Source organism: Hemitrygon akajei, chromosome 20, assembly GCF_048418815.1.
Source record: "Hemitrygon akajei chromosome 20, sHemAka1.3, whole genome shotgun sequence".
Classification (NCBI taxonomy): domain Eukaryota; kingdom Metazoa; phylum Chordata; class Chondrichthyes; order Myliobatiformes; family Dasyatidae; genus Hemitrygon; species Hemitrygon akajei.
Window position 1 is genome coordinate 7,645,216 of NC_133143.1, and position 16,637 is coordinate 7,661,852.

The 16,637-nt window shown below is 53.9% G+C and overlaps 2 protein-coding genes across 10 annotated transcripts in view; one reads left to right on the forward strand and one right to left on the reverse strand.

The window, feature by feature from the left end:
- The window catches only part of LOC140742202 (ras-responsive element-binding protein 1-like), a 301,827-nt gene that overhangs the window by 27,295 nt on the left and 257,895 nt on the right, over positions 1 to 16,637 (reverse strand). For all 8 annotated transcript variants that reach the window (XM_073073018.1, XM_073073016.1, XM_073073017.1 and 5 more), the window contains one exon: positions 13,778 to 16,424. In XM_073073018.1, coding sequence (XP_072929119.1) covers positions 13,778 to 16,424 — 2,647 coding nt within the window. The remainder of the gene's footprint in view (positions 1 to 13,777; positions 16,425 to 16,637) is intronic.
- LOC140742203 (uncharacterized) lies at positions 959 to 3,764 on the forward strand. Of its 2 annotated transcripts, none has more exons than XM_073073024.1 (2): positions 959 to 3,001; positions 3,140 to 3,764. In XM_073073024.1, the coding sequence occupies exons 1-2, from the start codon at positions 1,651 to 1,653 to the stop codon at positions 3,385 to 3,387; spliced, it is 1,599 nt and encodes a 532-aa protein (XP_072929125.1). In that variant the 5' UTR covers positions 959 to 1,650; the 3' UTR covers positions 3,388 to 3,764. The 2 variants fall into 2 exon arrangements, with proteins under 2 accessions (XP_072929125.1, XP_072929124.1); XM_073073023.1 differs by having other exon boundaries at positions 959 to 2,833; positions 2,879 to 3,764.

A 16,637-nucleotide genomic window follows, 5' to 3' on the forward strand; every position in this document is an offset into this window, starting at 1 on the left:
AGGATAGGCCAAAGCCAGCATGGTTTCCTGAAGGGAAAATCCTGCCTGACAAACCTACTGCAATTCTTTGAGGAAATTACAAGCAAGGCAGACAAAGGAGATGTGGTGAATTGGATTTTGAGGCCTTTGACAAGGTGCCGCACATGAGGCTGCTTAGCAAGATAAGATCCCATGTAATTACAGGAAGGTTACCAGTGTGGGTGGAGCATTGGCTGGTTGGCAGAAAACAGAGAGTGGGAATAAAGGGATCCTATTCTGGCTGGCTGCCGGTTACCAGTGGAGTTTCACAGCGGTCAGTGTTGGGACCACTGCTTTTTACGATGCATGTCAATGATTTGGACTATGGGATTAATGGATTTGTGGCTAAATTTATCGATGATACAAAGTTAGGTGGAGGAGTGGGTAGTGTTGAGGAAACAGAGAGCCTGCAGAGAGACTTAGATAGTTTAGGGAAATGGGCAAAGAAGTGGCAAAGGAAATACACTGTTGGAAAGTGTATGGTCATGGACTTTGGTGGAAGAAATAAATGGGCAGATTATTATTTAGATGGGGAGAGAATTCAAAATGCAGAGATGCAAAGGGACTTGGGAGTCCTTGTGCAAGATACCCTAAAGGTTAGCCCCCAGGCTGAGTTGGTAGTGAAGAAGGCGAATGCAATGTTGGCATTCATTTCTAGAGGTATTGAATATAAGAGCAGGGATGTGATGTTGAAGCTCTATAAGGCACTCCTGAGACCACACTTGGGGTATTGTGTGCTGTTTTGGGCTCCTTATTTTAGAAAGGATATACTGACATTGGAGAGGGTTCACAGAAGATTCACGAGAATGATTCCAGCAATGAGGGAGTTATCGTATGAGGAACGTCTGGCAGCTCTTGGGCTGTATTCCCTGGAGTTCAGGAGAATGAGGGGGGCTCTCATCGAACCATTCTGAATGTTAAAAGGCCTGAAGAGATTAGATATGACAATGTTAATTCCCATGGTAGGGGAGTCTAGGACAAGCGGGCATGACTTCAGGATTGAAGGACGTCCATTTAGAACAGAGATGCAGAGAAATTACTTTAGTCAGAGGGTGGTAAATCTGTGGAATTTGTTGCCACAAGTGGCTGTGGAGGCCAAGTCATTGGGAACATTTAAGGCAGGGATATATATGTTCTTCATTAGCCAGGGCATCAAAGGGTATAGGGAGAAGGCAGGGGAGTGGGGATGACTGGAGGACTCAATGGGCTGAATGGCCTACTTCTGCCCCTATATCTTAACAAGATTCCCGGATGGTATGTTGCCTCCCGGATGCCAGAGTCTGGAATATCATGGATCGAGGCCTCAGCATTCTAAAGTGAAGGGTGAACAGCCAGAAGTCGTGGTCCATTTAGGTACCAATGACATGGGTAGGATGAGGGAGTTAGGTGCTAAGTTAAAGGGAGGGACTCCAGAGTTGTGATCTCAGGATTGCTACCTGTGCCACCTCCTACTGAGGCCTGAACTAGGAAGATGATACAGTTTAATGCATGACTAAGGAGTTGGTGTGGGGGGGGAGGGCTTAAGATTTTTAGATCATCAGGCTCTCATCCAGTGAGATTGTTCAGAAGGAACGGTTTGCACCTGAACTGGAGAGGGACTAATATCCTAGCGGAAAGGTTCGTCAGTGCTGCATGGTGTGGTTTCAACTAGAGTTGCGGGGGTCAGGAGCCAGAATGCCAGAACAGTTCATGGAGAGGTTGCAGGACGATGGGAACCAGAGTGCCAGAACAGTTCATGGAGAGGTTGCAGGACGATGGGAACCAGAATGCCAGAACAGTTCATGGAGAGGTTGCGGGGGTCAGGAACCAGAGTGCCAGAACAGTTCATGGAGAGGTTGCAGGATGATGGGAGCCAGAATGCCAGAACAGTTCATGGAGAGGTTGCAGGACGATGGGAACCAGAGTGCCAGAACAGTTCATGGAGAGGTTGCAGGACGATGGGAACCAGAGTGCCAGAACAGTTCATGGAGAGGTTGCAGGACGATGGGAACCAGAGTGCCAGAACAGTTCATGGAGAGGTTGCAGGACGATGGGAGCCAGAATGCCAGAACAGTTCATGGAGAGGTTGCAGGACGATGGGAACCAGAGTACCAGAACAGTTCATGGAGAGGTTGCAGGACGATGGGAACCAGAGTACCAGGACAGTTCATGGAGAGGTTGCAGGACGATGGGAACCAGAGTGCCAGAACAGTTCATGGAGAGGTTGCAGGACGATGGGAACCAGAGTGCCAGAACAGTTCATGGAGAGGTTGCAGGACGATGGGAACCAGAGTGCCAGAACAGTTCATGGAGAGGTTGCAGGACGATGGGAACCAGAGTACCAGGACAGTTCATGGAGAGGTTGCAGGACGATGGGAACCAGAGTACCAGGACAGTTCATGGAGAGGTTGCAGGACGATGGGAACCAGAGTGCCAGAACAGTTCATGGAGAGGTTGCAGGACGATGGGAACCAGAGTACCAGAACAGTTCATGGAGAGGTTGCAGGACGATGGGAACCAGAGTACCAGAACAGTTCATGCAGAGGTTGCAGGACGATGGGAACCAGAGTGCCAGGACAGTTCATGGAGAGGTTGCAGGACGATGGGAACCAGAGTGCCAGAACAGTTCATGGAGAGGTTGCAGGACGATGGGAACCAGAGTACCAGAACAGTTCATGCAGAGGTTGCAGGACGATGGGAACCAGAGTGCCAGAACAGTTCATGGAGAGGTTGCAGGACGATGGGAACCAGAGTGCCAGAACAGTTCATGGAGAGGTTGCAGGACGATGGGAACCAGAGTGCCAGAACAGTTCATGGAGAGGTTGCAGGACGATGGGTGCCAGAATGCCAGAACAGTTCATGGAGAGGTTGCGGGGGTCAGGAACCAGAGTGCCAGAACAGTTCATGGAGAGGTTGCAGGACGTTGGGAACCAGAGTGCCAGAACAGTTCATGGAGAGGTTGCAGGACGATGGGAACCAGAGTACCAGGACAGTTCATGGAGAGGTTGCAGGACGATGGGAACCAGTGTACCAGAACAGTTCATGGAGAGGTTGCAGGACGATGGGAGCCAGAATGCCAGAACAGTTCATGGAGAGGTTGCAGGACAATGGGAGCCAGAATGCCAGAACAGTTCATGGAGAGGTTGCAGGACGATGGGAGCCAGAATGCCAGAACAGTTCATGGAGAGGTTGCAGGACGATGGAAACCAGAGTGCCAGAACAGTTCATGGAGAGGTTGCAGGACGATGGGAACCAGAGTGCCAGAACAGTTCATGGAGAGACTGCAGGACGATGGGAACCAGAGTACCAGGACAGTTCATGGAGAGGTTGCAAAGGCAGATGTTGGTAAGACCTCAGTCAGAGTTAGGAATTAAATTGAGCACGATGTGACTAGTGTCTTGAGCTGCCTGTATTTCAATGCAAGAAGTATTGTAGGAAAGGTGGACAGTAGTGCTGAAGATGAGGTAGCTGGTTTTCAAACAGGGGCAATGTGTAGTGAGGAGAGGCAGAGTAAAGGACACTATAGGCTAGTTAGTTGGACCTCAGTGGCTGGGAAGATGTTGAGTTGATTATTAAGGACGAGGTCTCAGGGTACTTGGAGACACATGATAAAATAGGCCAAAGTCAGCATGGTTCCCTCAAGGGAATATCTTGCCTGACAGACCTGTTGGAATTCTTTGAAGAAATAACAAGCAGGATAGACAAAGAAAAGATGGTGAATGTTGTGTACTTGGATTTTCAGAAGGCCTTTGACAAGGTGCCACACATAGGAGCATAAGATATGGGAGCAGAATTAGGCCATTCAGCCCATCGAGTCTGCTCTGCCATTCCATCATGGCTGATCCTGGATCCCACTCAACCCCATACACCTGCCTTCTCGCTGTACCCTTTGATGCCCTGACCGGTCAAGAAACAGTCTACTTCTGCCTTAAATATACCCACGGACTTGGCCTCCACCACAGTCTGTGGAAGAGCGTTCCACAGATTCACTACTCTCTGGCTAAAACACTTCCTCCTTTCCTCTATTCTAAAGGGTCACCCCTCTATTTTGAGGCTGTGCCCTTTTTGGATATTCCCACCATAGGAAGCATCCTCTCCACATCCACCTTATCCGGTCCTTTCAACATTTGATAGGTTTCAATGATATTCCTCTGCATTCTTCTAAATTCCAGTGAGTACAGGCCCAAAGCTACCAAATGATCCCTATATGTTAACCTCTTCACTCCCAGAATTATCCTCCCCTGGACTCTTTCAATGACAACACATCCTTTCTGAAATATGGGGTCCAAAACTGTTGACAATACTCCAAGTGTGGCCTGACAAGTGTCTTATGAAGCCTCAGCATAATCTCCTTGCTTTTATATTCTATTCCCCTTGAAATAAATACCAATATTGCATTTGCCTTCTTTACCACAGACTCAACCTGAAAATGAACCTTCTGGGAGTCCTGCACAAGGACTCCTAAGTCCCTCTGCACCTCTGATGTTTGAACCTTCTCCCCATTTACATAATAGTCCGCACCATTGTTCCTTTCACCAAAATGCATTATCGTACATTTCCCAACACTGTATTCCAACTGCCACTTTTTTTGCCAGACTTCCTGTTTGTCTAAGTCCTGCTGCAATCGCATTGCTTTCTCAGCACTACCTACCCCTCCACCTATCTTCATATCATCCTTAAACTTTACTACAAAGCCATCACTTCCATTATCAAAATCACTGTCAAACAATGTGAGAAGTAGTGTTCTCAATACTGACCGCTGAGGAACATCACTAGTCATTGGCAGACAAGATGTCCTTTATTCCCACTCCTGCCTGTCAGCCATTCCTCTATCCATGCCAGTATCTTTCCTGTAACACCACAGGATTTTATCTTGCTAAGCAGCCGCATGTGTGGCACCTTATCAAATGCCTTCTGGAAATCCAAGTAGATGACATCCACTGCCTCTCCTTTGTCCACCCTGCTTGAAGAACTCTAACAGATTTATCAGGCAAGATTTCCCTTCACAGAAACCGTGCTGACACGAGGCTGCTTAACAAACTAAGAGCTCAAGGTTTTACAGGAAAGATTCTAGCATGGGTAAAGCCGTGGCTAACAGTGGGAATAAAGCGAGCCTCTCTGGCTGGTGACTCGTAGTGTTCCGCAGGGACCAATTCTTTTTAAATTATACATCAATAATTTGGATGATGGAATTGATGGGTTTGTTACAAATTTTGCAGATGATATGAAGATAGGTGGAGGGGCAGGTAGTTTTCAGGAAGTTGAGAGGCTATGGAAGGACCTAGACAGATAAGGAGAATGGGCTAAAAAATGTCAGATCAATACAGTGTCGGGAAGTGTATGGCCATGCACTTTGGTAGAAGAAATGAAAGGGTTGACTATTTTCTACATGGAAAGAAAATACAAAAAGCTGAGGTGCAAAAGGACTTGGCAGTCTTTGTGCAGGATTCCTTAAAGGTTAATTTGCAGGTTGAGTCTGTGGTGAGGAATGCTAATCCGATATTAGCATTCATTTCAAGAGGACTGGAATATAAAAGGAAGGATGTGATGTTGAAACTTTATAAAGCACCAGTGAGACCTCACTTGGAGTATTGTGAACAGGTTTGGGTCCCTTATCTTAGAAAGGCTGTACTGAAACTGGGGGCTTCAAAGGAGGTTCACAAAAAAGATTCCAGGATTGAATGACTTGTCATATGAAGAGTGTTTGATGGCTCTGAGCCTGTATTCACTGGAATTCAGGAGAATGAAGGGTGACCTCATTGAAACCTATCAAATGGCAAAAGGCCTTGATAGAGTGGATGTGGAGGATGTTTCCTATGGCGGGAGAGTCTAAGACCAGAGGACACAGCCTCAGAATAGAGGGGTGTCCTTTGAGAATGGAGATGAGGAGGAATTTCTTTAGCCAGAGAGTGGTGAATCTGTGGAATTCTTTGCCACGGCAGCTGTGGAGGCCAAGTCATTATGTACATTTAAGCCAGAGGTTGCTGGATTCTTGATCGGTCAGGACATGAAGTGATACGGGGAGAAGGCAGGAGATTGGGGCTGAGAGGAAAATTGGATCAGCCATGATGAAATGGCAGAGCAGACTCGATGGGCCAAATGGCCTAAATTTGCACCCATATCTTATAATGTGTTAGGTGACAAATAGGTAAATATAGAAAGGTAGAAATGTACTTTTGAAATATCCTTGTGAAAATCAGTGTACTATCATGACACTGAATGGTCTGTGGGATTCATCCACCCAGTAGTTTAACAAAAGCACAAACAAGTGTGAAATAAACAGACCAACAATTCTGCTTCAGCCTCATGCACATCAGGTGATTTCCAGCAGTGTTGCTTTATTCACAGACGCTGAGATTTGCCCTGCACATCAGTCAGGTATTGCAATGCAATTCTGCAGTAAATATGCATCACGTCAGTGTGGAAACGCCCATTTTAAAGAAGCCCGTGTTAAGTTTGATCCCTGGCAGGGCTGATGGGCAGAATGCCCGCAACGAACCTCCTCCCTTCGGAACGTGCTGCGGGTGTTGGCATGAGGAGAGGCACGTACCCAGCAAGCACTTGGTGTTTCAGGCTCAGGAATTCTCACCCAGCACTGGCCGATCAGGCGATTATTTCTGGCACTTTATTTCAGACTCCACCCCCAGCCCACACACGTCACCTTCAGATCCATAGGCAGGGGACCCACTCCTTACCACGACACCCCGGGTCGTGTGGTACTTTTCCTAGAGCTGCCATCACTCTAAGGTTGGTTTTGGTGCTCCAGTTCCCTGCTACCATCGTTACAAGACCATGGTAGTGAGTGGATTTCTATTGCACCCGCAATGGCTCCTCTCAGACGTACCAACGTTCTGTACTATCACCACCAAGAGCAATGTAGGATATGTGACGGTCCGCAATAGTCCGATCATCTGTTTATTATTAATTGGAGGGGGTGCAGTGGAGTTTGCCAATCAAGACCCTAGAGTCTGCATGTTCTGCCCCTGGGAGTGTGTGTTTCCTCTAATTGCTCTGATTCCCTCCCACAGTCCATCGAGCTCGGGGGGGGGGGGGGGGGGTGAATCGCCGTATCTGGGATGAGTGAGTTGGTGCAGTTTGGGGTTTGTGTAACAGGGGCTAAAGGACCTGTTTCTGTGCTCTCTGAACATGACTAACACTGGCCAGGAGAGGGGGGAACTTCCTGCTTCTTTTCAGTCTTTTACATCAAACAAGAGGATCCCCTCTGAGGGGCACTACGGCAGTGCAGCACTTCCTCAGTACTGCTCTGGAGATCCTCCTTCAACTTTGTGCTCCCGTTTTTGGAGCAGAACCTGGAAGAAGATTAGGAGGGAATTGCATAATACTAACGGGTAACAGATCCCACTCTCAGTTCTAATTCAAACTTCTACAGATGTGTTCAGACCAACTCATTGCAGCTGTTCCTTTAGAGCACGCCTGACTTTTCAATCAGAGGACTTGAACGAGCTCCTATGACCCACCCCTGGAACACTGGGAGCAGCTCTGGATCCCACCCCTGGAACACAGGGAGCAGCTCTGGATCCCACCCCTGGAACACAGGGAGCAGCTCTGGATCCCACCCCTGGAACACTGGGAGCAGCTCTGGATCCCACCCCTTGAACACTGGGAGCAGCTCTGGATCCCACCCCTGGAACACGGGGAGCAGCTCTGGATCCCACCCCTGGAACACGGGGAGCAGCTCTGGATCCCACCCCTGGAACACTGGGAGCAGCTCTGGATCCCACCCCTGGAACACTGGGAGCAGCTCTGGATCCCACCCCTTGAACACTGGGAGCAGCTGTGGATCCCACCCCTTGAACACTGGGAGCAGCTCTGGATCCCACCCCTTGAACACTGGGAGCAGCTCTGGATCCCACCCCTGGAACACGGGGAGCAGCTCTGGATCGCACCCCTGGAACACTGGGAGCAGCTCTGAATCCCATCCCTGGAACACAGGGAGCAGCTCTGAATCCCATCCCTGGAACACTGGGAGCAGCTCTGGATCCCACCCCTGGAACACTGGGAGCAGCTCTGGATCCCACCCCTGGAACACTGGGAGCAGCTCTGAATCCCACCCCTGGAACACTGAGAGCAGCTCTGGATCCCACCCCTGGAACACGGGGAGCAGCTCTGGATCGCACCCCTGGAACACTGAGAGCAGCTCTGGATCCCACCCCTGGAACACTGGGAGCAGCTCTGGATCCCACCCCTGGAACACTGGGAGCAGCTGTGGATCCCACCCCTTGAACACTGGGAGCAGCTCTGGATCCCACCCCTGGAACACTGGGAGCAGCTCTGGATCGCACCCCTGGAACACTGGGAGCAGTTCTGGATCCCACCCCTGGAACACGGGGAGCAGCTGTGGATCCCACCCCTTGAACACTGGGAGCAGCTCTGGATCCCACCCCTGGAACACGGGGAGCAGCTCTGGATCCCACCCCTGGAACACGGGGAGCAGCTCTGGATCCCACCCCTGGAACACTGGGAGCAGCTCTGGATCCCACCCCTGGATCACGGGGAGCAGCTCTGGATCCCACCCCTGGTACACTGGGAGCAGCTCTGGATCCAACCCCTGGAACACGGGGAGCAGCTCTGGATCCCACCCCTGGAACACGGGGAGCAGCTGTGGATCCCACCCCTGGAACACTGGGAGCAGCTCTGGATCCCACCCCTGGAACACGGGGAGCAGCTCTGGATCCCACCCCTGGAACACAGGGAGCAGCTCTGGATCCCACCCCTGCAACACGGGGAGCAGCTCTGGATCCCACCCCTGGAACACAGGGAGCAGCTTTGGATCCCACCCCTGGATCCCACTCCTGGAACACTGGGAGCAGTTCTGGATCCCACCCCTGGAACACAGGGAGCAGCTCTGGATCCCACCCCTGGAACACAGGGAGCAGTTCTGGATCCCACCCCTAGAACACGGGGAGCAGCTCTGGATCGCACCCCTGGAACACTGGGAGCAGCTCTGAATCCCATCCCTGGAACACTGGGAGCAGCTCTGGATCCCACCCCTGGAACACTGGGAGCAGCTCTGGATCCCACCCCTGGAACACTGGGAGCAGCTGTGGATCCCACCCCTGGAACACAGGGAGCAGTTCTGGATCCCACCCCTGGAACACAGGGAGCAGCTCTGGATCCCACCCCTGGAACACTGGGAGCAGCTCTGGATCCCACTCCTGGAACACTGGGAGCAGCTCTGGATCCCACCCCTGGAACACTGGGAGCAGCTGTGGATCCAACCCTGGAACACGGGGAGCAGCTGTGGATCCCACCCCTTGAACACTGGGAGCAGCTCTGGATCCCACCCCTGGAACACGGGGAGCAACTCTGGATCCCACCCCTGGAACACGGGGAGCAGCTCTGGATCCCACCCCTGGAACACTGGGAGCAGCTCTGGATCCCACCCCTGGATCACGGGGAGCAGCTCTGGATCCCACCCCTGGAACACTGGGAGCAGCTCTGGATCCAACCCCTGGAACACGGGGAGCAGCTCTGGATCCCACCCCTGGAACACGGGGAGCAGCTGTGGATCCCACCCCTGGAACACTGGGAGCAGCTCTGGATCCCACCCCTGGAACACGGGGAGCAGCTCTGGATCCCACCCCTGGAACACGGGGAGCAGCTCTGGATCCCACCCCTGGAACACAGGGAGCAGCTCTGGATCCCACCCCTGCAACACGGGGAGCAGCTCTGGATCCCACCCCTGGAACACAGGGAGCAGCTCTGGATCCCACCCCTGCAACACGGGGAGCAGCTCTGGATCCCACCCCTGGAACACAGGGAGCAGCTTTGGATCCCACCCCTGGATCCCACTCCTGGAACACTGGGAGCAGTTCTGGATCCCACCCCTGGAACACAGGGAGCAGCTCTGGATCCCACCCCTGGAACACAGGGAGCAGTTCTGGATCCCACCCTTGGAACACAGGGAGCAGTTCTGGATCCCACCCCTGGAACACAGGGAGCAGCTCTGGATCCCACCCCTGGAACACTGGGAGCAGCTCTGGATCCCACTCCTGGAACACTGGGAGCAGCTCTGGATCCCACTCCTGGAACACTGGGAGCAGCTCTGAATCCCACCCCTGGAACACTGGGATCAGCTGTGGATCCCACCCCTGGAACACTGGGATCAGCTGTGGATCCCACCCCTATAGCACTGGAATTAGCTTTGTGCCCTGTCCCTTCTGGATCCTGCCCCTGGAACACTGGGAGCAGCTCTGGATCGCACCCCTGGAACACTGGGAGCAGCTCTGGATCCCACCCCTGGAACACTGGGAGCAGCTGTGGATCCAACCCTGGAACACGGGGAGCAGCTGTGGATCCCACCCCTTGAACACTGGGAGCAGCTCTGGATCCCACCCCTGGAACACGGGGAGCAGCTCTGGATCCCACCCCTGGAACACGGGGAGCAGCTCTGGATCCCACCCCTGGAACACTGGGAGCAGCTCTGGATCCCACCCCTGGATCACGGGGAGCAGCTCTGGATCCCACCCCTGGTACACTGGGAGCAGCTCTGGATCCAACCCCTGGAACACGGGGAGCAGCTCTGGATCCCACCCCTGGAACACGGGGAGCAGCTGTGGATCCCACCCCTGGAACACTGGGAGCAGCTCTGGATCCCACCCCTGGAACACGGGGAGCAGCTCTGGATCCCACCCCTGGAACACGGGGAGCAGCTCTGGATCCCACCCCTGGAACACAGGGAGCAGCTCTGGATCCCACCCCTGCAACACGGGGAGCAGCTCTGGATCCCACCCCTGGAACACAGGGAGCAGCTTTGGATCCCACCCCTGGATCCCACTCCTGGAACACTGGGAGCAGTTCTGGATCCCACCCCTGGAACACAGGGAGCAGCTCTGGATCCCACCCCTGGAACACAGGGAGCAGTTCTGGATCCCACCCCTGGAACACGGGGAGCAGCTCTGGATCGCACCCCTGGAACACTGGGAGCAGCTCTGAATCCCATCCCTGGAACACTGGGAGCAGCTCTGGATCCCACCCCTGGAACACTGGGAGCAGCTCTGGATCCCACCCCTGGAACACTGGGAGCAGCTGTGGATCCCACCCCTGGAACACAGGGAGCAGTTCTGGATCCCACCCCTGGAACACAGGGAGCAGCTCTGGATCCCACCCCTGGAACACTGGGAGCAGCTCTGGATCCCACTCCTGGAACACTGGGAGCAGCTCTGGATCCCACCCCTGGAACACTGGGAGCAGCTGTGGATCCAACCCTGGAACACGGGGAGCAGCTGTGGATCCCACCCCTTGAACACTGGGAGCAGCTCTGGATCCCACCCCTGGAACACGGGGAGCAGCTCTGGATCCCACCCCTGGAACACGGGGAGCAGCTCTGGATCCCACCCCTGGAACACTGGGAGCAGCTCTGGATCCCACCCCTGGATCACGGGGAGCAGCTCTGGATCCCACCCCTGGAACACTGGGAGCAGCTCTGGATCCAACCCCTGGAACACGGGGAGCAGCTCTGGATCCCACCCCTGGAACACGGGGAGCAGCTGTGGATCCCACCCCTGGAACACTGGGAGCAGCTCTGGATCCCACCCCTGGAACACGGGGAGCAGCTCTGGATCCCACCCCTGGAACACGGGGAGCAGCTCTGGATCCCACCCCTGGAACACAGGGAGCAGCTTTGGATCCCACCCCTGGATCCCACTCCTGGAACACTGGGAGCAGTTCTGGATCCCACCCCTGGAACACAGGGAGCAGCTCTGGATCCCACCCCTGGAACACAGGGAGCAGTTCTGGATCCCACCCCTGGAACACAGGGAGCAGCTCTGGATCCCACCCCTGGAACACTGGGAGCAGCTCTGGATCCCACTCCTGGAACACTGGGAGCAGCTCTGGATCCCACTCCTGGAACACTGGGAGCAGCTCTGAATCCCACCCCTGGAACACTGGGATCAGCTGTGGATCCCACCCCTGGAACACTGGGATCAGCTGTGGATCCCACCCCTATAGCACTGGAATTAGCTTTGTGCCCTGTCCCTTCTGGATCCTGCCCCTGGAGCGCTGGGAGAACTTCTGAGTTCCTCCCTTGAGCACTGGGAGCTCCAGATGCAGTAAATGACCCCGACAGACTTTCTGATGAAGGACCGTTTGAAGGTTCACGTGTAGCACTTGCCCCGCTTTCAAGGCTAATTGGCAGAAGAGAGATCAGTTGGGAGGGACAAATTAACAAGGAAGTCACCTGGAGCGATCCGAGCTGCGAGCGGGTGTTGGGGGTCTTAGTGTTAGGACCTTCCAGCTTCTTACTTCATGCCTCCTCCCTCACCGATCCACCTTCCCCCTCACTTTGCTTCACTTTCGTCCGCTTCCCCACCTTCTTATTCTCGCTACTCCCCCTTTCCTTTCCGGTCCCGATGAAGGGTCTTGGCCGGAAACGATGACAGTTTATTTCCCTGTGTTGGTGCTGAGTTCCCCCACCATTTTGTTTGTGTTGCTCTGGACTTTGTATGAGTGGCCCTCGTCACCGTGTGAAGGAGAGGCGAACACTGCGTCACTGCGAAGGCCCTCACTGCCAGACGGAATTCACAAAGGAAACCACGTTCACGGCATGTGTGCTGTTTCCAGAATGCACAGCAAGGTTCATCTCCCTCCATACAAGCAGTTATTCAGTGAAAGCCCCGTCACAAGTATCTACACCCACATTGTTTATCAAAGCTCAATTTCTTTCTGAAGGAGGGATTGTAACCAACACAAATCCTCTTTCACGGGCCAGGTGTTCTCTCTGACATGGGCAACAGTGGCAGTACACTCAGCGAATCTACTCACAGAGTCCGCTATTCAATCCCACATGTAACACTGGATGCTGCACAACCAGGCATCAATAATTAAACTGGTGTTATTGCTCAGGGCTGCCTCATCCTATGGGGGCTGTGGAACGGTTCAACATGCAGATACAATCAGCACGTCAGAAGTGTGGAATTTATCCCGGCTGGACTTCAGCCTTTGGTCATTAGCATCAAAATATCACTCGATGATTTGTGACTCCATCACAGGAAATGAGATGGACCAGCAACCAATGCTACAGAGTATTTGGCCTCCCAACTATTAGATTTCTCCATTTGTTTTCTGTGTGTTTCTCTCTGATAACTGCCAGTGTGATTGCTTCTGAACAAATGGTTCACCGCAGTGGGTGGACTCGGTCTGGCCTACCCTAAAGGTCTTTGCAAAGACCAGACCAGATTTCCTTCCCGCATTTTATCACTTCTCTTGACCACAGTGAGTCTGAGAGTGTTGGAAGCCAGAGGTACCAATGCCCTCCACACCAGCAGAGAGGCATCCATACATGTTCAACTGCTTTCATGACCTGGGTGTCAGGGGCAAAGCTAGCATTTACTATCCACCTTAACTACCCTTGAGGAGGTGGGGAATGCTGGAGGCACTGCAGTTCTGGTGAAGGTGCTCCCACAGTGAGGAAATTCCAAGGTTTGGGCCCAGTGACAATGAAGGACTAGCAACATATTTCCCAGTGTGTGACCTGCTGGTGGTAGTGTCCCTGAGTGGTAGACAGCAGAGATCGGGGGGCGGGGGGCCACATGCACAGTTACAGCCACTGATCCAGTGACGACTAATAACGGTCTCTCTCCCTCGGCACCCGATGTGTGAGGAGCACAGGTAAACCAGGCTGCACATCCAGCACACGGACAAAGGGTATTGGGCAGAATTGAACTGGAGGTTTTATTTTTACAGGCTTTGTTGATATGGTCACCACACCATTCAACACTCATGTCAGCAATGAACCAGTGATGGTGTGTAGTCTTACCTGTGTGTGTCAACATATGGCGCTGTAGGGAACTCGCCCACGGGAACAATCGAGGACAGTAAGGGCAGGTGATTTTCTGCACGGAGTTGGAGTAGGAGTTCTTCTTCCCTTTCAGGATCTTGACTCCCCTCTTTTCCTTTGGCTCTGGGCTTTTCTCCTCCTTCACCGTGGCAGACTGAAGGAAGAGGCTGAACCTGTTGGTGTCTGTGGTGACCAGCATCTTCTCCACACTGGCGAACTCCCCACCAGACTCGGGCTCCGTGCAAGGCCGGAACTTCTTCAGCTTGATGCTCCTCCTCCTGCCCCTCCTCTTGCCGGGGATGAACCCACCAAAGGGGGATCTGGCCGAGGGTTGTGCGGTGCTGGGCTCTGCGTGAGGAGGCACTTTGGCCAGAGTTCCATCCTTTGCCTCGTCCGCCCGCTGGGACGGGGATTTGGCCGCAGCCTCGGTGCAGGGCGCCGCCTCCCTCTTCAGCAACGTGGGAGCAGAGGAGACGGAGGAGATGATCTGGGCTATGGACGCCAGGGGTGGGAGCTCCTTATCTGCCACCGTCTTGGGCAGCAGCAAGGGGGGTGTGGGCTTGGGCCGCAGTGGGCGCAGGACGCTGCTGGCCACCACGGCCGGGAAAGCCACTGGGTTGGGGGCAGAGACCACGCTCTGCAGAAGCTTGGGGACGACCTTCGGCTGGAGGGCAGGAGGCTGCTGCTGGCTGCTCGTGTCTGGGGACCGCTCATCCTGTACCTCCCTCGTGGCGGTGCACTGCTCCTTGACTGGGTTTTTGGGCACGGACAGATCGATGGGCTCCATGCTGCTGTCGTAGCAAGCAGTTGGTGTGGCCAACCTCTTGAGCAAGTGACTCTCTTGTCTGTACGAGGGCAGCATTGCCTGCCTGCTCTTCTGAGAAAAATCCAGCGGCTCCTCTGAATGCACGGAGAAGATGCCGAGTGGCTCCATCTTTATGGAGGACTGCGGGATCAGACCATGCAGGAAGCCGTTCTGGGACTCCCGATACGAGAGCGGGGAGCCTCCTGCAGAGAAGTTGTCCTCGGACAGAGTTGGGGACATGGTGCCGTTTTCACCCAGTAGGCAGTCCACAAATCGGATGTGCTGCTCGATCTCTTTCTCCTCCACGTGGCTATGCTGCTTGAGGATGTGGCGGATACAGTTGTTCTTGGTGGAGAAGCCCACGCTGCACTCCTTGCACTCGAAGGGCTTCTTCTGCGAGCTGCTGTGGGTCCTGAGATGGTGCCGGAGGGCCCGGTAGTACTTCAGGTCTTCGCCACAGTACTTGCAAACGGTGTCAGGGGAGCGGAAGGAGTCAGCCAGCGCCCCGGCTCGGCACTCCGCGTACTCGATATTCTTCTCAATGTCCTTCCGGCTGACCTTTAGGTGCTTCTTGCGCAGGTGCCTCTCGCAGTTGGCCTTCACCGTGAAGGGGTAGTGGCAGATCTTACAGACGAACGGCCGCTCCCCGCTGTGCGTCCTCAGGTGCCGGATCAGGGCCGCCTTGTCCGCCGCAATGTAAGTGCAGATGTTGCACTGGTACGGGGAGATGCCTAGGTGTGAGCGGATATGAGCCTTCAGGACCCCAGAGAAAGCGAAGACCTGGTCACAGAAGCGGCAAGGGTACAAGACCTTCTTCAGTGCCGTCCCCTTCTTGCTCGACATTCCAGCCATCATGACTTTGAAGTTCCCGTCCAGCACTTCTTGCTTGATGGCCCCATTGATCTCGGTGGGGATCAACGCCTCGATGATAGTGTCCTGCTCCTGCTGGCTCTTCATCTCCGTGGGGCTCAAGGGTTCGATTTTGGGTTGGATGAAGGGCTGGCTCCCATTGGTGGACTTCAGCTTAAGGTCCTGGGGCCTGGAGGCGGGCTCAGTCGATGATTTCACCAGCCTCAGAGGAGGCGGGGGGAAGCTGGGGGTGTGATGCCCTGGGGAAGCCTGCTGGGTACTCATCAGCGAGGTGGGTGTGGAAGTTACCACCAAAGTACATGGTGGGACCAGGGGCTTTGGCTTCAGTGGAGGCATCTGCCTGTAATTGGACTGGGTGGAGATGGAAGGTGCCTTGGACAGTGGAGGGAGGCTGATCTGAGAGGGGGCTGAGGAGGCCATCTTGAGAATCTGGTGGATGTCGGCCAGCTCTTTGGCAGACTCGCTAGAGATGGGCTTCACCACGATGCTGCTGTCGGGCTGGATTATAAAACCCTTCTGGAATGGTTGCAAGGACAAGATCTTGACCTTGTCCTGGTGTGGAGAAAGCGAGGAGAGGGTGGCTCCCAAGGAAGCTAGGTCCAAGGCAGACTGGCTCATCGCGGAGGTGTAGTTGGCTTCTTGAGGTAGATTCCAGTGGGGTGTCTCCACCCAAATGTTTTGGATGTCGAATTCGGTGCTCTCCTCCTGCTTCACCACCTGAGCCTCTTTGGTGTGAAGCAGGCCCAAGGAGGCCATGAAGGTTCTCTGCTCGGCGTCAGCCTTGGCTGCCCACAGGAGCTCAGGCCTGGTATGCCCCTCCTCCAGCGGGCCCTGGTGGGTCTTCATGTGCAGGCTGAGGGCAGCGAGCATCGGGAAGGCCTTGTTACACATGTCGCAGACAAAGCGATGGAACTTGCTGGTGCACCGCCGCAGGTTGACCTCCGACCACATCTGCAAATGTCCACACAGCACAAGTCACCAGGTGGCAGCAAGGAACCCTTCCCTGAGGCTGTAAGCTTGTTCATTCGTATATTTTATCAGAATCTGGGTGAGGGCAACATTTACCATACCAGCTCTAAATCAAGAGATTCCTAAGACATCTCCCCTCACTTACACAAAAGCTGGATGAGGATCCAGTGCTCTCTAACCTGCATGGCTATGGAC

Coding starts and splice junctions, on each gene's coding strand:
- LOC140742203 (XM_073073023.1), top strand. CDS start 1,651: ATGGTGTGGTTTCAACTAGAGTTGCGGGGGTCAGGAGCCAGAATGCCA. Junction 2,834..2,878: donor GAGAGGTTGCAGGACGATGG/GTGCCAGAATGC, acceptor TGCGGGGGTCAG/GAACCAGAGTGCCAGAACAG.